The sequence below is a fragment of the Lepisma saccharinum genome, chromosome 13 (genome assembly GCF_977018435.1).
Source record: "Lepisma saccharinum chromosome 13, izLepSacc3.1, whole genome shotgun sequence".
In the NCBI taxonomy this organism is placed as follows: domain Eukaryota; kingdom Metazoa; phylum Arthropoda; class Insecta; order Zygentoma; family Lepismatidae; genus Lepisma; species Lepisma saccharinum.
In genome coordinates, this window is record NC_139241.1 from 55,656,867 (window position 1) to 55,680,219 (window position 23,353).

General features: G+C 40.9%; 1 protein-coding gene across 1 annotated transcript in view; it reads right to left on the minus strand.

Annotated features, from left to right (window-relative positions):
* LOC145996972 (arylsulfatase B-like) overlaps window positions 1-22,477 on the minus strand; it is a 55,503-nt gene extending 33,026 nt beyond the window's left edge. The window contains exons 1-3 of the mRNA XM_083133564.1: window positions 21,971-22,477; window positions 18,517-18,676; window positions 16,411-16,637 (exon numbers count right to left, since the gene is read on the minus strand). Of these exons, the coding sequence (XP_082989690.1) occupies window positions 16,411-16,637; window positions 18,517-18,676; window positions 21,971-22,069 (486 nt within the window). The 5' untranslated portion in view covers window positions 22,070-22,477. The remainder of the gene's footprint in view (window positions 1-16,410; window positions 16,638-18,516; window positions 18,677-21,970) is intronic.
* Window positions 22,478-23,353: the final 876 nt, after the last annotated feature.

Here is a 23,353-nt window from a genome sequence, read left to right on the forward strand (position 1 = left end):
CAACGTTTAATTTCTAGCGTTTACTGTCCAAAGTACACGCCCACGACAAAAAAAGCTAAATACAAAATTGGAGACCAGGTGAGGGTCAGTAAATTGAAGCGAACGTTTGACAGGGGTTTTACACGAAACTGGAGCACTGAACTTTTTACCGTGGTTCGAGTTCTACCCGGGAACCGTCACACGTATATAATAAAGGACAGTGGCGGTGAAATTTTATTGGGGCGCTTCTATGAGGAGGAACTCTCTAAAACTAAATACCCCGACACGTACCTTATCGAAAAAGTTTTGCGCAAGAGAGGCAACAAACTTTTGGTGAAATGGCTGGGACTTCCGGAAACAAGTTGGATCGATTCAAACGAAGTGATTCTATGAGTACGTGGAATGTTGTGAAACGTTTACCTAATTCGGAAAGTCAAACGAAGAAAAAAAACGGTGAATTGCTCCCCGACAGCATCCGCTGTCTGATCGTAGGACCTTCGGGGTGTGGAAAAACGACACTGCTCGTGGACAATTTTCTCCTCGCACCGAATTGGTTAGATTGGAAGAACAGGCACCTGTACGTGTTCTCGAAAAGTTTAGAGCAATCCAAATACCAGCAACTGATGAAACTGTACGATGGTCTGGACATTGCAACGTTCGCCTCGGAAATAAAACCACTCGACGATTGTTGTGAAAATTCAGTCGTTGTGTTCGACGACGCCATCCTGGAAAATCAAAATGAAATTCGCAACTTTTTCACGCAAGGTCGTCACAAAGGAATGGATTGTTTTTACCTAGCTCAAACATTTTCCAAAATTCCAAAACAGTTAGTACGCGACAACGCTAATTTCATATGTTTGTTTCGTCAAGATCACACCAACCTCAAGCACGCGTACGATGACTACGTAGGCGGAGACATGAACTACAATCAATTTTCGGAACGCTGCTGCTCTACTTGCTGGAACGGTGACGATTTCGGATTCGCTACGATCGACATGACGAGGAAACCCAACGACGGAAAATACAGAAACAAAATCAACGACTTTCTAAACGTTGCAACGTTGTGAGAAACAACGTATATAAATAAACGTCATGACGAAACGAAAAATCGAAGACGAAAATCTCAAGTTGCGAGAATACCTCGCGAAACGCTTCAAAGGTTGGAAATCCGAGAATCGCGGATTCTACGAAGAGAAGAAACGTCAGGATCAACCTGTGATCGATGCCATCAGCGGTCTAGGTAAAGAAATTAAAAGTGTCACAGAACAAAATAAAAATTTGATCAACGAACTCGTACCGCTCGCAGCTAAAAGTTACGCTGTACCCACGCCTATTTCGAGCATTCCTTCGACGCCGTTCGAACTGAAGGATGTACCGGCACGACGTCGAGCTATTGGTAGCACCTCGTCGTCTTCGGATAAAATCGAGTTGGGACCTTTGGCACGAGACTACCTGAGTACGGGGAAATTCGACAAGGATGAAGTGTTCGGATTGTATCCCAGCATGGAAACCAGCGAAGGCGGCGGTGTGGTGTGGAAGATTGGGAAATCGAAGGTGACCTTCGAAGGCAACGACATTAAAGTCAATTTAGGCGACAAGAATAGTTGGAACAGGTATCCGGGTACGGTGGGACTGTGGGAACTCGTCGCCAAAAAGCAGCCGAAAGATTACACCGACGAAGATTACCAGAGTTACAAGGAAATTCTGATCATGACGGATGCCTTGTACCAGAACAACGACGCCTCGCAGAATAGGGTGAAATCGAGCAGCGGCGAGAAGTACAGGAATCTCATCAAACCGATTTGGAACCAGGTCAAAACGGGCAGCGGCGTCAAACGCTACAACACGTTACCCAAAGAATTCGTTTGGGTGGACGACGTTAGGAAGCTCGTGGACCGATTGTTGGTGATAGCCGGCGAAGAGAATGCAGGCAACCGTAATTTCTACAACGAGAAGGTTGGCATCGTGGACATGATCAGCACGAAACTTTCCAACTTCATTGTGAACGACGACAAGGGCATAGGTTACCTGATCAAAATCATCAACACGCTGCCTCCGAAATTTTGGAACGTGGCCGAAGGAAAGGGACTTGTGAACGACATCATCAACAAGTTACCTTTCGAGATGCATCTACCTGGCTACCAGTACTGTGGACCGGGTACCAAACTCGAGAAAAGATTGGAGAGAGGAGACAAGGGTGTGAATCCGTTGGACGCCGCATGCAAAGATCACGACATCGCCTACAACACCACGCAGACGGATCTGGATGCACGTCACGAAGCAGATAGAAAGTTAGAGCACGCAGCTTTCGAAAGGTTCGTGAGCAGAGACGCATCGCTGGGTGAACGGGTCGCCGCACTGGGTACCACCATCGCCATGAACACGAAACAAAAATTGGGGTGGGGTATATAAATAACATACAGTAAAAAAAACAACATGGCTTGCATAACTGATTTGCCGCACGAACTACTATCTAAAATATTCAAAAAGGTAGTTAACGGAGATGTTAATAAACTTGTGATCATAGCAAGAACAACGCCGGCATTTCGAATTCCGTGTGAAATAGTTCTCAAGGACCGTCTTCGGGAGATCAGTGGCCTGAGGTGCGGTGATCTCAACATTCTGCTTTTGGCTGCAGGGGAGAAATTAAACGATAGGTTCGATGAATTGCACGAGGCAAGGCAGGGGAGAAGACGGTACACAGTAGATTGGTACAAGTCTATGCAGGAGACAGAAGATATCATTACGCACATCATCGCGTTTTCCGAAGCACGGACTTTCTTCCTCTGTTAAAAAAGTAATAATATATATACGTGTCAAAAAAACTTGATATATAAATAAATAATCTTCGGTATATATAAATAACACAACGTGAAAAAACAATTAAATTTCTCTCTAACACTCTGAAATTTTTTTTGATATGACGACTGAAAAAATAAGTGATCTCCAAGCATTAAAACAAATGCTAAATTTGTCAGTCGAGTATGTAAAAATTCAGGAATTGGAAGTCGACAAACCTTACACGATAACTTCCGGTTCAATCGTTTCTACCCAGTATGGTCCCAAGGTACGCCTGTTGCTCAACGCACAATACAGTCTATTTTTACCAGATCGATACGCTAACATGTTATCTGACAAGAAGCTATCTATTTTAATCGAAAACAAAACTCGAATCGTGTACAAGGGGACAAAGGAACTTCTTGGCAAGAAAACGAAGCACGTAATAGAATTTGTGTAACGACTGCGAGGCCTTGAAAATATATAAATAACATACCGTAAAAAAAACTACACAAGAAAAATTCTCAGAATATATATATAAATAACATACCGTGAAAATAACACATAGAGCATCAACATGAAGCCCAAGGGTGTCGTGTACCAGATACCATATTCGAATCTAAAAAATCTAGGTACCCTCGATGGGTTACTCACCAAGAAACAACGCGAGAAGAAACGTTCTTGCTTGTCGAAAGGACATGGAATGAAATTGCTGCTCAGCACACCTCAATTGAAAAGATTGCAGCGTTCGCGGAAACAGCAAAAGATCGGAGGTTTCATATTCAGCATCCCGGCCATCCTGGCAGCATTGGGGGCCGTTGGAAGTTTGGCCGGCGGAAGTGCCGCCATCGCGAAAACCGTCATCGACTCGAAGAAGAACAAGGCGGAATTGGAAGAACAGAAACGTCACAACCTGGCCATGGAGAAGAAGGGGAAGGGCGTGATGAAAAAGTTTAAAAAAAAGAAACAGAAGCACTCACCAACCGAGACATTGAATCTCTGATCGGACCGTTACAAATCAAACACTTCAGAGGAGTTTTCATGTCCGACTCGTTACCTTCAACCGTCAAAAGAAGAGAATGCGGAGTAGTCAACTTGGACGGTCAAGAAAATCCAGGCACGCATTGGATATGTTACCACAAAAACGACAATGATAAAGCATTCGTTTTCGATTCTTTCGGAGGTGTTCCACCTACAAATTTAGTTCATTATCTGAAAACGAACAAAACCTCTATATACTACAACGACGAACGCATTCAAAATTTCGGAGACGTGAACTGCGGTCATCTCTGCCTCTCCGTGCTCGCGTTTCTCTCTAAAATAAATAACCCTACGATCGAGGATTTCCAGAAAGCATTGTGGAACCTCAAACAGCATCACTAGGATGGGCGTGTTCCATCTCACGAGCGAATCTTCAATCTTGAAACTCACGCTGCACGACGACATCGTCTATCCTAAATCCGTGGCTCTGCGTGCATTCTACAGCATGTACCTCATACCTAATGTTACGCATCACAACAACAAAATTAGCGTCGGAAGCGAACACATCGTCGTCACGCCAGGACAATACAATCTTTCCACTTTGCAAGCTCAATTACCCAAAGGCACATACCTTTCTCAAAATTCGGTCACGCACAGAGTGGAAATCCTATCCGCGACGGAGACCGTGGACCTGGGCACCATGGGAGAACTTTTAGGTTTCGAGAACGACACCAAACTCGAAGCTGGCATCAAGCACGTGGCAACAAACATTCCTAAATTCTTGGCCATAGAGACTCTGAACGTACACTGTAACGTGGCGGAAGGTATGATCACGAAATCTTCGGACGGATTATTAGGAAGTCACAAGCAGACGGGAATCATAGCCACTTTCAAACCAAGTTCCGAATTCATGGAACCGATCATCTACACGCCCTCTTCGCCGATCTATTTTCCAGTATGTCGCAACCGCATAGACGACATAGAGTTGGTGGTGACGAACGAGAAAGGAGACGTGGTGGATTTTGCAGGTGCCACTACGACGGCCATCGTGGAGATCAACGTGTAATAAATAACCATACATGTAAAATGGAGCAAATCGAAAGTTACGAATTGCAATCTTTCCCTCCCAACCGTCGCACGTTTGCCAATCTGAACGAAGCGAACAGGGAGATCGAATACGACGTGGACGTAGGCGACGGGTTCATTCATCCTCACAGAGCGGACCTCTACCTTCAATTCGACGTGGTGAAGAAAGAAAACGGAGACGCGTTTCCCGCAGCAGCAAACTTGATACTCGTGGACAACTTCGTGCCTCACCTGTTCTCGCAGGTGGAGGTGAGGAAACACAACACCGTCATCGACAGAATAGATTATCCAGGCATCACGTCGACGGCAGTGGGAACGTTGAAATTATCCAAAACAGACGCAGCGTACTACCAGGCCGGGGGATTCGAAGCCGGGACCAAAATATCGACGAGAAGTCACACGGTGCTCTTTCCCATGCGTCTGCTGCCGGGTTTCTTCTCGGACTACAAGGAGATCATGTGGAAGGGGGGATTGCGCGTCACATTTCGAAGAGCAGCCAACGACAACGACGCACTGATGCGATACTCTACTTTGGGTCCGGACGGCACCACGCCGATAGCCAACACTTTACCCGAAGCAGCGAAATGCGTCATCCGGAGCATGGAATTAAGAATGCCGGTAGTGGAATACGAAACAAACTACGCCCTCAAGTACAAAGCGGAGATCTTGAAAAGTCCGCAGGTGTCGATTCACTTTCACGGTTACCAGTGCGTGCAGAAGATGGCATCCGGAAGTCACATGGAATTCGACGTGACAACGCAGTTCAACAACATACAGTTCGACATGCCAGATTTCGTCGTAGTGCTCTTTCAGACCGGGAGAGACAACAATCAGGAAAAAGATTCCAGCAAGTTCGACGACTGCAAGATCAAGAACATTTATCTCAAGAATGGACGCAACGAAGTGTTCCCGCGCGAGAATTACAACCTCGACATGACCAAAAACGATTATCTCAAACTTTACGAAGCGTTTTCGGCTTACAAACGCGTGACCGAGGGAAGTGTGGACATGTACTACACGCCCAGCGAATTCAAAGCACGGAGACCCATGACCGTCATCAACACATCTAAGAGGAAGAAGGTTGTGGTCAACGATCGAACCAACATCAAGATCGTCTGCGAGTTCCACGATGCCTTGCCCGAGGACACCCTATGCAGCGTCATCCTGATTGCAGAGAAGTCCTTCGCCTACAACCTGAAGAACGAGAGAGTCACAGAGCAGTTTTAACAAGTTTTTAACATCTTTTCTTGCACAATAAGAAATTTTTTGTACTAGCACAATCAGTTACAATGGCACAATACGAATTTCACTAGTTCAGATCAGTTACAAATGTCAATTTCATTAGTTATCAGTTACAATATCTTTTTTCATCACTATAGCACGAGACAATCAGAAAATTTGCACAAAAAAATTTGTTGTTGTTTTTACACAAGAAAATTAACAATAAAATTTCTTTTTTTATCGTTTCAGATGCTGTCGAAACATCAAAAACACATACACACACACTAGAAAAAAAGCATGCAACTTTATTTGTAACACATACACATACATTCTCCATCTTCATCAAGAAAATATTAATAATAAACATAATTATTTTTATCTATATCTCACAATAAAACTCTATATCCAAAAATATCACAACATCAAATAACACTAGAGTCGTTAGTACACGTTGCATGCATTACGGAGGTCCTCTGTAGGGTTTCATGGAAGTTTGGGGGAAAAAAAAAACACGTGAAACTCTACAGAGGTGCGGTAATCTATAACCGCAGCCGTTAGAGAACCTTTTTTACTTTTTGGTTGGGCACCACGCACCCTGGCGAGGTTATAGGGGCCAGGTATCCTAAAAAACAACAATTATTATTTTGTTTGTTTGTTTGTGTTACAATACGGAAATAATAAAAGGCATACGCGCACGCGCGCGCGTGTGTATATGCCACATCGTTCCCCCAAAAAAGAGGTTTACAAAGGTCACGATATATAAACATTTGGGTCCCGGACTTGGAAAATTACAATAAGGTACACTCATTCTTCAAAAGATGAGAGGATAAGAGGATGAGAGGATAAGAGGATGAGAGGATGAGAGAATGAGAGGATGAGAGGATGAGAGGTTTACGAATGTCACGATATATAAACATTTGGGTCCCGGACTTGGAAAATTACGATAAGGTGCACTCATCTTTCAAAAAATAAGAGGATGAGAGAATAAGAGGATGAGAGGATGAGAAGATACATTTCTCAAAAAATAAGAGGATGAGAGAATGAGAGGATGAGAGGATGAGAGGATGAGAAGATGAGAAGATGAGAGGATGAGAGGATGAGAGGATGAGAAGATGAGAGGATGAGAGGATGAGAGGATGAGAGCTCATCTTTCACTCATCACTGCTTTTCTGCGCCCGTGAAACATAGTCAGCGCAATAAATAAGGCACGGAACAGGGAGAGAAAGTGAGTTTTTCAACTTTTTGTGGTCGTTTGGTCAAGAAATCAGAGTTGCAGTGGGAGTCACAAATTTACACTACTTCCATCATTTTGACTTACCCTGTATAAACGTATGCATGAGGGTTCTGAGAAAGTCTATTGGTTGTTCGAAATACGGCTATGAATAAATATTGTGCGTAGGAATATAGTGCCTGTAATAGAGCCATATCACTCAACGTAGCTGCTACCTAGGTATATTGATTATTAGTTGAATAGGTAAGACCAATGTATTCTTTTCATCGCCCGAGGGCCCCTCTTTTCCTCCGTCTGTTTGTTTGAAGAATGGCAAAAAACACAGCGGACTTCATGGCTATGGGGTTACAGTTAACACACGTCACATTTATCGCTTCCATTGCAGTGGCCCCCCCACTCTCTCGTGTGGATTTTACAATCGAGAACACGTAACTTGTTGTCTGTTGCATCCAATGCTACTTTGGTTACGCGCGTCGTGTACAAATCATGCAATTTACTTGTAATGCGATGATCGGCGCTGAGTTGCCTTTTACTATGAAAAAGGCATTCCTTGTAGTCTTGCATGCTAAATTTGCTGGTACTTATTTTTCCCACACCCTTCGCCTTCTTGATCTCTTTTTCTTCTGCAATCTTTACACAGTACATTTTGGCACGAAGCCCCGCAAATTCGCTGATGTACTTCCCGCCAACTTCATCTTTGAACTTTCCTATGGTCATTTTGTTTTCTGCCGAATGCAAGTGATGGCCTGATGGTAAGTTGCTAAAATCAAACAGATGCTTCATCTTAGTCAGATCACGTTCGAGGTTTGGTGTGTTTTGGATTAGAAAAATAAAGCTATCCGTGTCAATGTAACATATTTGGATGTTATCTCCATAAAAAGGTTGAAACTGATCGTAGTACGATTGGTACATGTGTAATTTTGATAGTTCAAGGACGGTGGCACCTATGGCAATCGGCTTGTTGAGCATCACTTGCTTCTTGTTCCTCTCGACGAATACTAGATTCTCGTCGAAAATGGTGAAGTTTTTGAAGTAGGGGGACGCGACGATCTTCTCAAATTTCTTTTCGTCCGTGACCAACGTTGCGTCGATGTAATTACGCACGTTCTCCATCGTCTTGCCGTAGATGGCGTTATTGAACAGTTTGTACAGATCCTTGTCTGCAGGCGATGTCGATTGCGCTCTGCGGCGCGTGTTCTCGGTTATGTGGGGTTCCAGCCACTTGCTCTGTCGGAACTTCAATCCTTTATGAACTTTCTTCAACTGCAAGCCGTGACTTATGTAAAATTGGAGGAGTCGGTAGTGCAGAACGTAATTCCGCTTGTTCTCCATGCTTAGTATGAGTTTTGGCTCCGATCCTCCAGGTGGCTTTTTTTTGGTGGGGGCCAGGGCCAATCCGTGATGTTTCTCGTGAAGCGTTTCGGGATAATCGAGATCCACTTCCAAGAAACAGCCCCATTCATTATCTTCCCTCCAGTTGAGAAAATCTTCGCAGGAGAGTTCCTCTTCGGTCATCCACGCGTAGTCGCTGATGGGAAGACACTGGGACATGGAGTGGCCGTACAGGTTGTTGACATCCCAGTAGACAATATAGGTGTTGGGCTTCGATGCATCGTAACCAGGCGTATGAGGATTGTTTGCCTGAGCATGGCGTCGGGGACATTGGACGATGCCACCGCGTATCGCACTCTCCAGGAAAGCATACTGTTCCTTCTCTGCGATGAGTCCCAGTTCCACGTTGGTGTATTTCATCATCGATTCCCAAGTCAATCCCGGCGTCGTGAAGAAATACACAGGATCCAACTTGTATATCGCGATGCATCTCTTACGAAACGATTCGAAAATGTCCATGAGGAGAGTCACGTCCAATTTCAGATAGAGATCGTGATAATCGCGAAAAGTTTGGCAATTGAAGGCCGTCCACACACTACGAGCGTGTTCGTAGTCCTCTTCGGAACAGACGTCCTCCGTGAGATGAGAATAAAATACCTCCCGGGGTGGAAGTTCCGTCTCGTCAAATTTCTCGAAATCGTTGACGTACTCGTAGGGGTAGACGCCCTTGCGACGCAACAGATTCAAATTCTCATCTCTCTCCGAAAAACATTTTTGCTTGGTGGCCACAAGATCTTCGTCGCCAAGTTGAGATGCAAGGCTTGCGAGGCTGGAGGACAGGAAATTGTAAGAGTCCAGGATTCGCACTTCCACAATTCCTCCTTCTTGGAGAGGGATCCAAATTCTTACCGCAATATACTTCTCACTCGTTCTCGGAATGATGCTGATTCGAGAAGTTATGTTATACAACTCTTTGACGAAGAGATGCGTGTCGTACTTCTCCGTGTAGTGCAGAAACACGGCAACGAAATGCGACTCCTTAATTTTAAGATTGCACGAATTACAGATGGTGCTCAGAAATAATCCATTCTGGTGGTCATGGTGGACGACCTTGTAATTTTCGGGGGTGAAAGCCTGGTTACACTCCTCGCATCTTGTCGCCGCGTCATGTCTCCGTTGTTGTTCCGTCGTGAGAGCAGGTGGAGAAACGTAAGAGCCTTTCAGGCTGGGTGCAAGTTCTCTCGCGCATTCCGCTATCTTCTTAACAAAATGTTTTGCCGCATCGGGTCCGCAATACAAGATGATATCATTCAATTTTTCTCCGTAGATGGAGAAACTGCAAGGCTCGTGGTGAAAAATTTGGATCGTGCTTGAGGTAGAGGGATCAGGGTCGCAAGACGTCATGGGAACTTGGAAGCTTTCAAAGTCGGCATAAAGAACGACGGGATGGTGGAGAAGAGTCTGGTGTTTCTGAAATTTCATCTTGGTTCCGGGTTCCGGCATGACATCTTCGGGTTCTGCATTCACGGAGCCAAAACACTTGTGCTGTTCTCTCATCTTCTTACCCCCGCGAAAAATTCTCAAACACCGATCGCAAATTTCGATCTTATCGCGATTCTTGCTGATCTGTCTTCCTACTAATCGTGAGAAATTCCGTATCAAACTGTAACGGCCATCTACAAGCAAGAGTCGAATTACATTATTCTGGCTTCTAGCAGGTCTTAACACACGAATATTGCCGGAATCGTCAACCCCAAACACAGAAATATCGATATCTTCTCCTTTTTCCTCTCTATAGTTTTTTAAAATTTGATTGATCTTATTCAGGGGCACAGGATAGGAAATTCCTCTCATCATATTCTCGTATCTTCCCTCGTATCCTCTGTAATTGGACAGGCGTTCGGGGTTAACATTATTAGCTGGGTGTAATGCGGCGATGACAGACCACAGGAAACTCTTCGCATCATTACTTTGTATGTTCAACACTGCATTTTGCTTTTTTTTTTGCTTGTTTTTTTGAGCGCTGCGTAATGGTTTGAAATTGCAGACTCGAAGTTCTAACGCATGATTCTCACCGCAAAGAGTCCACCCACTTCCTCTACCTTCAAAGTCTTCTTGTTTTTCTCCCAAGTGCTCGAATAGCCGTGTCACAATTTCCTCCAGATCCTCGTTATTGTCATCGTGTAAGCATTCGCACCCTACGTAAAAACTGAAAGTGCTTGACTCGGACGAGACAACTTTCTCATACAGCAGGGTCAAGACGAGATGAATTTTAATTGCAACATTGACGAGGCAATCACGTAATTGATCAACTACCCGCGATTTCACTTTGTCGAGGAAGGTGCTCGAGTCACACTTTTCACTTCCAGATTTATAGGTCATAATGCGTGCACTTTTATTCAAAGCACCGCCTTCATGCCCATCAATGCGAGATTTCTTTGCCGGCGGGACTACGACATCATGATCCGCTAGACGACATTTTTTCAAATGCCTAGCAATGTTAGGTTTAGAAATCAACTTCTCACAGTTGCGACATGCCACTTTCCCGTAAAGACCGGAGGGACCTGGTTGCGATTCCATTTTTTCCCTCTGTTATTTATATATATATACAGAGAAATTTTTTGGGGGGGTTGTGGTGGTGGTAGTGGAAAGCGCACTGAAACAGAAGAAAAAAAAATTGAAAAAATGCTAGACATTTTTTCCTTCCACATATATATTAGACGCGAACAGTATGTATGTATGTATGTATGTATGTATGTATGTATGTATGTGTGTCTGCACTGTTGTAGAAGGTTAAAAATATACGACATGTAAGTGTGTGTCAATTTTTTATGACTCCTCCGAATATGTGTGTGTCAGACGCAAAACAAAAATATTAATATATCATGAAAAAATAAAAACTTACCTTTCAAGAGAGATAGAGAGAGAGACTTCAAAATAAAAACTTGTAGCTCACTAAAACTTCCACGATGATATATATGTATACTGCCAGATAAACAATTAAGAATACTGAACTGCCACGATTGACGTTCACCTTTCAAGAGAGATAGAGAGACTTCAAAATAAAACTTGTAGCTCACTAAAACTTCCACGATGATATATATGTATACTATCAGACAAACAATTAAGAATACTAAACTGCCACGATTGAGGTTCACTATGATAATGATGTACAAAAAGAGAAACTGGTGCGTTATATAGGAACCGCGACCCCCTTGGTGAAAACACAATGAGGGCTATAGTCAATGTCCTAGCAATGAACCCCGTTGACACTTCCACCTCATGCGTGTTTATCATGGTATTCAATCGGGGAGTTTGTTGCCGTTTGTGGTTGCCGAGGGTGGAGTCGTCCACTGCGGAAGCGGATGGCAATAAACCCCGTTGACAGTTCCACCTCATGCGTGTTTATGTGTGTGCACCACATTGTTCCCAAAAAAGAGAGGTTTACAAAAGTCACGATCTACAAACATTTTGACCGGGATTTGGAAAATTACAATAAGGTACATTCATCCTTCAAGAATAAGAAGATGAGAGAATAAAAGGATGAGAGGATAAGAGGATGAGAGGATGAGAGAATGAGAGGATGAGAGGATGAGAGGTTTACGAATGTCACGATATATAAACATTTGGGTCCCGGACTTGGAAAATTACGATAAGGTGCACTCATCTTTCAAAAAATAAGAGGATGAGAGAATAAGAGGATGAGAGGATGAGAAGATGAGAGGAGAGGTTTACGAAGGTCACGATATATAAACATTTGGGTCCCGGACTTGGAAAATTACGATAAGGTGCACTCACCCCCCCAAAAAATGAGAGGATGAGAGAATAAGAAAATGAGAGAATGAGAAGATGAGAGGATGAGAAGATGAGAGGTTTGTTTTTTGCGTCACAATACGGAAAATAATGAGAGCCATACGCGCGCGCGCGTGTGTATATGCCACATCGTTCCCCCCAAAGGGAGGTTTACGAAGGTCACGATATATAAACATTTGGTCCCGTTGATTCCAGCACTCCAACTTCATCTCTGATGTTGACGACAATATTCTGAAGGTAGAGAGAATAAGAGGATGAGAGGATGAGAAAATGAGAGGATGAGAGCGCGCGCGTGTGTATATGCCACATCCTTCCCCAAGAGAGAGGTTTACGAAGGTCACGATATATAAACATTTGGTCCCGTTGATTCCAGCACTCCAACTTCATCTCTGATGTTGACGACAATGTTCTGAAGGTAGAAAGAATAAGAGGATGAGAGAATGAGAGGATGAGAGGATGAGAGGATGAGAAGATGAGAAGATGAGAGGATGAGAGGATGAGAGGATGAGAAGATGAGAGGATGAGAGGATGAGAGGATGAGAGCTCATCTTTCACTCATCACTGCTTTTCTGCGCCCGTGAAACATAGTCAGCGCAATAAATAAGGCACGGAACAGGGAGAGAAAGTGAGTTTTTCAACTTTTTGTGGTCGTTTGGTCAAGAAATCAGAGTTGCAGTGGGAGTCACAAATTTACACTACTGATGGACCCGATTTCAGATATTTATTCTGTGAAATATAATAAACAAATGTTATTGTGAGACATGTGCTAAGAAAGGTAAGCTGTCAAAGTTTTTTTTCAAACAAATCAAAAGTGTTCTATGTGAGCACCTCGCGTAACACGGCACACATCAAGCCGATAGTCTATCTCCTGCCAAACCTTGTGTAGCATGTTGCGGTCAATATCAGCAATGGCTGCTGTGATGCGGGCACGCAGGTCATCCAATGTTGTTGGAAGTGGTGGTACGTAAACATGATCCTTGAGAAAACCCCGCATGAAGAAATCACATGGGGTCAAGTCGGTTGAACGAGGTGGCCAATGAAGGAGAGGTCGATCCTCCAGAGATGCACGGCCTGTCCAATACCCCATTGAGATGGTCCCTAACGCTGCCATGGTAATACGCAGGGGCACCATCCAATTGGAGTATAAAATCTGCGCTATCCTCTGCAAGCTGTGGAAGGAGCCATAGTTGCAGCATATCAAGGAAAACAAGTCCAGTCACAGTACGTTCATGGAAGAAAAAGGGCCCATAAATCTTTTCATGGGAAATAGCACAAAAGACATTCACTTTGGGAGATTTGGGAGAATCGCGTTCGTGTTCCACAAATTCATGTGGGTTAGCTGCTCCCCAAATCCTTACGTTGTGTCTATTCACTTTCCCTGAAAGGTGAAAAGTTGCTTCATCAGTGTAAATTAACCTCGCAGAGAACCCATCCGTTTCCATTAATGCGAGGAAATCAGCACAGAAGGAAGCGCGCAAAGCATAATCAGTGTCTGTTAAGGCTTGAACTAGTTGAAAACGGTAGGGTTTCATTTGTAAACGTTTCCGCAGAACCAGCCAGACAGTTTTCTATGGAAGTTGAAGTTCTCTCGCTGCCCGGGAGGTGGACTTCTGTGGACTCCGCACGAAAGATGTGCGCACTCGTTCCACTGTGTCTTTCCTAGTCGACGGACGGCCAGTCGATTTTCATTTACAGATGCAGACCGAATCTCTGAAATGTTCATACCACTTACGAATGGCCTTCTCCGTAGGTGGATCTCTCCGATATTTGGTACTGAAATGTAGTTGCACACTAATCACAGACTTGTTCACATGATAATCAAGCACACAGAAAGATTTTTGTTCTCCAGTCAACGCCATTTTCCTGCTCGCTGCTGACTCCTAGCGGTAGAAAGTGGAAACACTGCGTGGAAACTAAACTTTGCAAGTTAACCTTTCCAAGCGCATGTCTCACAATAACATATGTTTATTAGATTTCACAGAATAAATTTCTGTAATCGGGTTCATCATTTTGACTTACCCTGTATTTACTTCGATCTTTCAGTGCATGGAGAACAGTCTTTCTAATTTTGGCTGTTTTCTATACGATGTTTCTTTACTTAACACGATTCCATTCTATTTTTCTACCTAATTTAGTGTTCTTTGAAGAATGCTATAGTAAAAATTAACAAACAAAACTAGTAGGAAGGGAGAAGAGAGACCTAGTGAGAAAATGGAAGGAGGCCAAGGAAATAGAGAAGAAATGTGGAGAAGACGCAATGAACTGGAATGGGGGCTGAAGATAAACAAAGAATGGAAGAAGATGTTAGAAAGAGTGGAAAGGACAAGAGAGAAAGAGGAGAGAAGAAGGAAGAAGAATGAAGGAAAATGAGCGTGAGATAAAGAGTCCAATCACATTCTAGATGGAAGAAAATATTAGCCTTTTAGGTGAAAGTACAGTTGACAAGGGAAAGCGTCCTGCTAGAATGTTCCAGAACAACTTTTTAATAGTATGGAGGGGAGTAATGTTTGTGTATATATATCGTCCTGTTTTGTACCTTCTACGTTACGCTTAGTTTATGTTTTATAATGAAATAAATTTCTGCCTTGGTCAGGATATTGAGTTTTTCATTTACTTCTGATTTATCTCCTACATGAACATTTAAAAGTTTATTAAAGTAGCTCTTCCATCTACATATTCTTGTAGTATTAAATATTTGACGCAGTGGCATAACAAAATCGTCAAGTACGCGCCCACAAGAAACAAATTTAGTTCCCCTAAGTGCAGTCAGAATCTTACAAGAAATTTAAGTACCCTATTTACTTTGAATATCTGGTTGGGGCTACACTTACATTCATAATTATGCAAATAAAACCTCTACCTGTGAATTCATAAATTACAACGTGTCTTTCTTTGATATTTGTGCAAGAAAAGACAAACACTTACTTATCTCCTTGACTTCTGGGCTGCGAATGACACTACTACTTCAAAGCATTCATAGATCTTGCCCTTTCACATTCAATAGTGAGATTACTGAGTCCGCTAAATTTAGCCTGAATCATACTACCCTAGCTTCCAGGAGTTCTGGGTAAGTTTTAATGTTGAGAAATATAATTCTTCTGTCGTGACTGTTACTGGAAGAGTAAGAAACAAATAGGAGGTGGTACAGGGTGCAGAGAACTCTGGAAGCTACTGCAGAGTTATCAAGAAAAATATACTTTGTCAAAACACTTATGGATGTTGTTGAGATGATTTCAGATTTAAACACATTCCTGAAACTTAGAGCTTGATTAGAAAATTCGGAAGATGATTTTGATTACATGTTCTTACCCGTTACAGAGGGAATCGCTGCATCTGAAGTTGTAGGAAGGAAGAACTGCTAATATTATCCATGCCCTTCTTCAGACGGAGGCATTTAAATGCACCATAACTTGCTCCGTGGCAGTTCGAGGTGCTTTATTGTTAACATATTGAAATTGGGAGTGCAAGGTCAAGGGAAAGAAGAAAATACAAGACAAAGTGTTTTTTTCTTCAATACTAAATGCATAAAAATATTAAACACTGTATAAATAAAAACCTAAATAATCGTGAATTTTTGCGTAAATGTTTTACATGAAAAACACAATATTTTTAACTTTTTTTTCGGCCCTCTTAGGCTTAGGGTCCGCCCGCTTGCATATATGTTAGCCTCTAACTTGATGTATTCATTCAAATTATAACATTAAACTAGAATTTAAATCCAGAAAAAATAATATTTTAATTTCATTGCCCTCAAAAATAGCCTACTTTTCTCACATCTATTTACTGCATTTTTCGCCCACTTCGCCCACCCCTTGCTACGCCACTGCTGAGATAAGGTTAGTAAATCTGAGCCTACCCTAAAGCGATAGAAAGACAATGAAATATAAAACGTAAGTATGATTATAGAATAAATAGCACATCAGCATACAGGAAACTTATCGTAAGGCAGTTCAAATCTTAAAGTTAAAGTTTACGCTTGAAGCACGTACCGTGGAGAGCGCAGTGTGATCATAGTAATCCTGGTAACCACTCATATATCCATAATGGGTGTCGAATCCTCTAAGTAAAGGAGTGTACTTCCTTTTGTGAAAGCCCAAGTGCCATTTCCCGACGATTCTGTTGATGTAGTTGAAGTCTTTTAAGTATTGCGGGAGGAGTTTTTCAGTCAAAGGAAGTCCCCTTGGTTCGTTTCCCATTAATACATCATGCTGCATCCCTAGGAGTAATATTACAGACGTTAAGATGGTAACCCAAAGAAGGGTTTAAGGAGTTCAAATCCATAGAAATATATTAGAAATTAAGAGCGTAAAAATAAGCATAAGCATTCTGTTAGGTGACTGTAATGCACAGATTGGCAAAGAAGAGACATTTAAACCCACGATTGGTAAAGAAAGTCTTCATGAATTAAGTAATGATGATGGTATAAGATTGATTACTTTTGCAACCTTAAAGAATTTAATTGTGAAAAGTACCACATTTAAACATAAAGATATCCATACAACAAAATCTAAAAGTTATATAATTTAATACAGGAAAATTTGCTGATGAAAGAATTAAGAAAGCTTACCAAATTAAATTGTCAAATAGAGTTGATGTTTTGCAGGATTTAAATGATGATGAAAATATAAATGAAACAGACGTAAATAAGAATTGGGAGCACATACGTAATGCAATAGAATCAGCAAGTAAAGAAAGTACGAGGGGAGTTCGACAATTATTGTCCCTAACATAGAAGGAATGATCCGAAACAACTGCATTTTTTTATGTGTCCTGTATAACTCTTTGCATGATTACACACAAAAGTTCAGCCATGTAGGGTCTATAATGTTAATGTTATGTTATGTTTTTCAGGACAATGTGAGCCCTGACTGAGAAAATGGAAAAATCGAAAGTGAGAGCCGTCATAAGTACCACTGTTCAGAGACAAATTTGGCCTTGCTTAAGAGAAATCCGGGTAAATTTTTGGTAGATGTGTGACCGTAAATGAAACCTGGGTACACCATGACGACCCTGAATCAAAACAACAGAGTATGCAGTGGCGGCACCATCATTCTCCGCCACTCCAAGAAATTCAAGACAATGCCATCAGCTGGCAAGCTTATGGCCACCATTTTTTGGGATGCCAAGGGAGTATTGTTCATTGACTACCTCCAGCGCCAAAAGACGATAACAGGTGACTATTATTCGCAATTGATTCCAAAAGTGAGGGATGCACTCAATAAGAAACGCAGAGGGATGTGTCACAGGAAAGTGCTGCTGCTGCAAGACAATGCTCCAACCCACAGAAGTAATCTTACAGCCACCGCTGTTGCTGCTGCTGGATTTGAACTAATCGAGCATCCACCCTACTTTCCAGCACTTGCCTTGAGTGACTTTCACTTGTTCCCAAGGCTGAAGCAGTACTTAATGATTGTACTGTCACTTCCGATTTTTCCATTTTCTAAGTCAGGGCTCACCTTGTCCTGAAAAACATAACATACCGTTAACATTATAAACCCTACATGGCTGAAATTTTGTGTGTAATCATTCAAAGAGTTATGCATGACACACAAAAAAATTCAATTGTTTCGGATCATTCAAGTCAAGTCAGGCTAGACTTAGGTGGTTAAATAACTCTGATGATACAAATCTAAGCAATTATAATAGTCTACTTTATGCACAGATAGGCCCTGAAGCTACAACACCAGCAATTTAAAGTGGGATCCGAACCACTATGTGCCTCATATACATGTGTGTGTGTGTGTGTGTGTGTGTTGGTGACTACGAATTAAAGAAGGCCCACCAAGAATATGGCGCTTTTTTTCACACAAGATATTACTTAAGAAATTACATATAGGAAACATTTACTTTATCCATGCAATAAAAAAATGCAAAGATGCCAATAAAGTTATGAAAAAATAAAAATAAATTCGAAACATAGTATCTTGCTTGGATGGAGTAGGATATTATTATAACGAGAGGATAATACAATTAAATTAATAATATTATGAATAACGTAGGAGATATTGAAAGTAGATAGTTCTGCAGGGAATTGAAGATAATGTAGTACAGTTTGCCGTATAATTTAGTACAGTATCCAATTATTATGCACTCACCTAAATGAATAGGGTACTTTCCTGTCATCAGAGCTGTTCTGGATGGGGTGCACATGGGCAATACATAGTGGTTCTTCAGTATTATACCCCCGTAGCACAGAGCATCAATGTTTGGGGTTGGGATCTCATTCGAACCGTGGAAACTGACGTCATTGTAACCCTGTAAGCATATGTAGCATTTAAAGCTGTTATGGCTGATGTTAAGAATTCTGCATTGGTTAAAAGTGAGGTTTTACAAGAAAGGGGTAGCTATCATCCCCACAGAAGATTATTCGAACCACTGCCGTACGCAGGGGAAGCTGATAAGGCTCCAACCCCTCCGAAATTTTGACAAAATCAAAAGTTTCGAATGAAATTAGTAAAGGACAAAAAAAACACTGCTAGATAAATATAAATTCCTTTAAAATGTGTCCCAGTTACAATTTTTGTCTTTGGACAACTTTTAGAAGGTTTAAAGATTGTAGCTACGAAATATTTTACAGAGTATCCCCCCCCCAAAGAAAGCAGCTATCTAATATCCACCTTTACAATTCCGACCCCTCCGAAAACAAGATCTTGCATATGCTAGTGATTTAAACTGAGAATTCAATCGCCAGAGCCTCCTTAACCTGCAACATGCATTTATAGCAGGATGTAGGGGGTTTGACATGTGAATACCTTCCCAAAACGTCATCCCTTACAATTCACAAAGAGAATTATACTAACAAATATTCCATCCTGTAATATACTGCATATAATTAATTCATCCACCAGATGTCCTACTTATTAAAATACTCATTTTTGTAAATAAAATGATTAATTCTATTACTGTACAAAAATATGTTTTTTTCCAGATTTTGCACAAAATGTTCTTCTATATTCTGTAATATTATAGAACGTAACAAAATAAATACGTAACGTAAGAAATATAATGATTTAGTGTTCCCAAACAGAAGTCACAAATGAAAATAACATTTCAATATGTTATCAATTGCATTTCGGCTAAATCATTTAGAAGGCTTATTGGAAACAAAATTCTTAATTGACAATATGTTTTTTTAGTTTAAAAGTAGAAAGATGTGACCCGTAATTTTGAGTAGTGACCCTATTTTTATTTTTATTGTAATTTTGACAATGTTAATTTTACTCCACAGCTCACATTTTCTGTGACTTTTAACCAATATCAATCCTCTACACTTGTATGTTAGGCCTAGGGAAAACCTTTTAGTGCATGTCATGACAACGTCCGCCATCTTGGTGACCGCCATCTTGGATTATTGGATTGGATTACTAACTATACGTACGATCACCTTTCATTTTGAGTGGTCCAGTTTATAGCAATAGCATATTGTAAGTGTGAGTCAACCATAGTTCATCTTTCTTCATTGTTTCTCATCTAACGGACGTATTTTCAAGTTAAATGTTAGTTCAGATCGGTCAACGAATTATCTAGAGTAATATATTGGCAACTTCTATTTGCTTACTCTATTTGGCTCAGTGTAGTGTCAAAAATGTCGCTCGAACGGGGCTTACTGGATAGTGATGTAGCTACCTCATTATCTTCGTGATTTCTCCGATGTCGAATATGAGGGAGAGAAAATATTGATGAATATGATGAGTTCAGAGTAGGAAATGACGATGTCAGAATAGATGTTCATTACATACTACTTACGAACTTGTGTACAATTATTCTTCAGATGAAGATGTGGAAGATGATGACGATACATGTGAGTTTCGGCAGATTGATGTCTCCTTCTTTATTGATTTTGTTTATTTTACTTCGCTTTTGTGCATCTTTGTGCGAAGATTGGGATGAGTGAAGATATGATGCAATTGATGAATAGTACGCCACGGTTGCCGGTGTTTCCTCCTTTCCAAGTGAGTGTTCGTGTATTTCTAATTTTTGTGATAGAATAAATAGAATAACGTAATTATATTTATAAAACGTTCCCACTAATGAAAAAAGCATACGTAATCTTAATCTAAATGGCAAGGAAAAATGTTACTAGAAACATAAAAACTAAAAAATAAATAATACACCATAATTAAATAATAACGCCAGGGGTTCCGGGTTCGAATTCCGGGTAAGGCATGGGTATTTGTGTTTGTCTGTCATGACAAAAATCGAGAAAATAATCCAATTGATATGAGTGAAGGTCGTGTGAATAATGGGGAATACTTCCGCATAGGGGTATACCTTTTTCCTATATATAAAAAAAAATCCTTAGGGTGTCTGGCTACCATGCGAGAGACCCGGTTTCGATCCCCGTCGTGGGAGAACCGGGACTTTTTCAACCTGTTCAAGCGGCTCCAGCGCCCACCCAACGTCGTATAAAGTGGGTACCTGGAGGAAACTCTGAAAAGGGGGGGGGGTTAAAGGCGGCTGATCACATCACCCCAAGCTCGGCCCTAACCCCACACCCCCTATACACTTTCATGGCGTGGTGCAAAGCACAGGGGAGCACTTTACTTTTTTTAAATAAGTAAATAAATAAATGAATAAATAAAATAAACACATGATGTTGATGTTGATAGGTGATGTATTTATATATTATTTATGTATATATTTAATGACAATTTGACAGTGTTAAGTTAACACCTCGTCTTCCATGATTTAACTGAATAACATGATCCTTCTGGCCTTCTGTTCCTTTGTGCCCCTCTATTAGCCACTGCAGAAGGCAGAATTTGTAACGAATGGCTATAATGATGTGAAAATAAAAGAAATAGAAAAACACAGGAGTTATTTCACGCTCAGAATAAAAGCAGTTAAAAATATTGCATGGAAAAACAATACCTGTGAAAATGATGGGTTCGTCCTAACAGGTAGCTAGGAAATCCGCATCCTCCTAGTTTTAAAACCTTTAAAAGATATTAACTTTTATGGGTCCAATGAGTGTATTGCTTCACTTTTGTTTCTAGCATTACTACTTGGCACTAAACTTGAATATATGGATCATTTACAACAAGCATAACAAAAAAATATAATACCCGTAACACATATATTTTCTTTTTTTTTAATTTTCAAAAGAGAAGACACGATGCTTTGCTTTTTTCTTTATACATAAGACAATATATATTTCAATGTAATGTATAAGGTTCATTCGGGTACCGTACCAGAGTTTTTCTTTATTTCAAACTTTCCACCCAGAAAGACAGTTCACAAATTTGGTAAGACCTGACAGCATATTTAATTTAATTTCTCTAACAATATTTTATTTTGGTTCATGTGAGTTTGGCTGCAGGAAGTTATTGATGTACTACATCTACTTGCGTTACAACTCGAGAGAAATGTAACTCATACTAACTTTACAGTTCAAAAATGGGGGAAAATGTAAGATCCCTTAGAATTGGCTGATTTAGGATCGAACTTCATATGTAATGCCACCACTCCACTGAACAAGCCAGAACTCCCCTTGTACAATATTAGATGCTAATGAATAAAACCTATACATGAAAAGAATCATTCACTTACCAGATCATCGGCTAATATGAAGATTATATGTTGTGGCTTCCCATACGTAAGACAAATTGAGAAAAAAAATATGGTGAGTTGAATCCAGATTTCAGGCATATTTAAACCTGAAAAGATGTAATTATACACAGTTGGCTTTCTTCAATCTTACTTTTGGTCCAATCGTAACACTGACTAATATTTTTGCGCTTCTACGAATGAAAATTTAACATCTATCACTGAATCGGGAGGTCTTACAAAGTCCTGCTATTGGTTTGTAATCCAGTTTTCGTGGATTTGAACCCTTGTGGTTGAAGTAACTGGTTACTATATCACTCCGTAGCACAGTCTACGCACAAACTAACTTAAATTTCAAGATTTTTTGTTGCCTTGCTTTCACAAGGTTAAGGCAACTTAACGTATTCCTAAAACATTCAAACACAAAGGAACAAATACACTGAAATACGTCCTCGTTACACTACCTCGACGTTCCACGTTGTGAAATTACATTTCAGAACAGAAAATTTATCGAAATACTCTCTGACACTTTACGTGAAGCAAGCATTTTGACGAAATGCTGATAAATGTTTATTTTTGCAGGTCAAATGGTAAATATTTCAGATAAGCACCTGACCGCCATCGCAAAACTGTCATTACTCTACACTTTTAAGTAAGTCTCAACCCATTCCAGGTTAAAAAGTAGACTACTCCACAATTCCCAATCTTCTGATAGTGATAATCATGTGTACTCAGAATACACGTTGCGTAAAAATTTAACATGTTTCGCAACGTTGTGGTTTTTGTGTAAGTCAATCGACGGTACTTTCCCTTCATTTTTCAACTTGTGACCATGACGTCACGCTTGATTACATTTCCTATTTCAGGACAAATTAACCTCGCCACCCCTACCCATACGGACAAGAGTGTTATGACATGGGAACCGGATTTTTATGCAATTTCATATTTTTTTCTTGTACAGTCAACGGCAAAGGTAATTGTAGCAAATTGTACACCGCTATTTCAATAACTTTTTTATTCTGCATGCTGTGTTTTTTTAAAGAATGTAACTATGTTGGTTCGAAGCAGGGATTGTTCTCTGCTTATTGACGTCATTATTTCAATTCATTGTCATCACATTGTGTAATCAGGGCCGGATTAAGGTGTGTGCTATTGATGCTACAGCATTAGCCCCATTCCCGAAATAGGCCCAGATGAAAACAGACGAGAATTTTCCAAAAGCTGAACAGTTTTCTCTTTGCTATATTAACCTGAAAATAAATCTTAGAATGAAATTTGGAGCCTCAATTTCGGACGCCTAGACACAGCGTTACTTATTATATAGTTACCATTATTCTTTGCACTGTGACGTAACTATAACGTCGTTGTGTTTATTATTCACCGAAG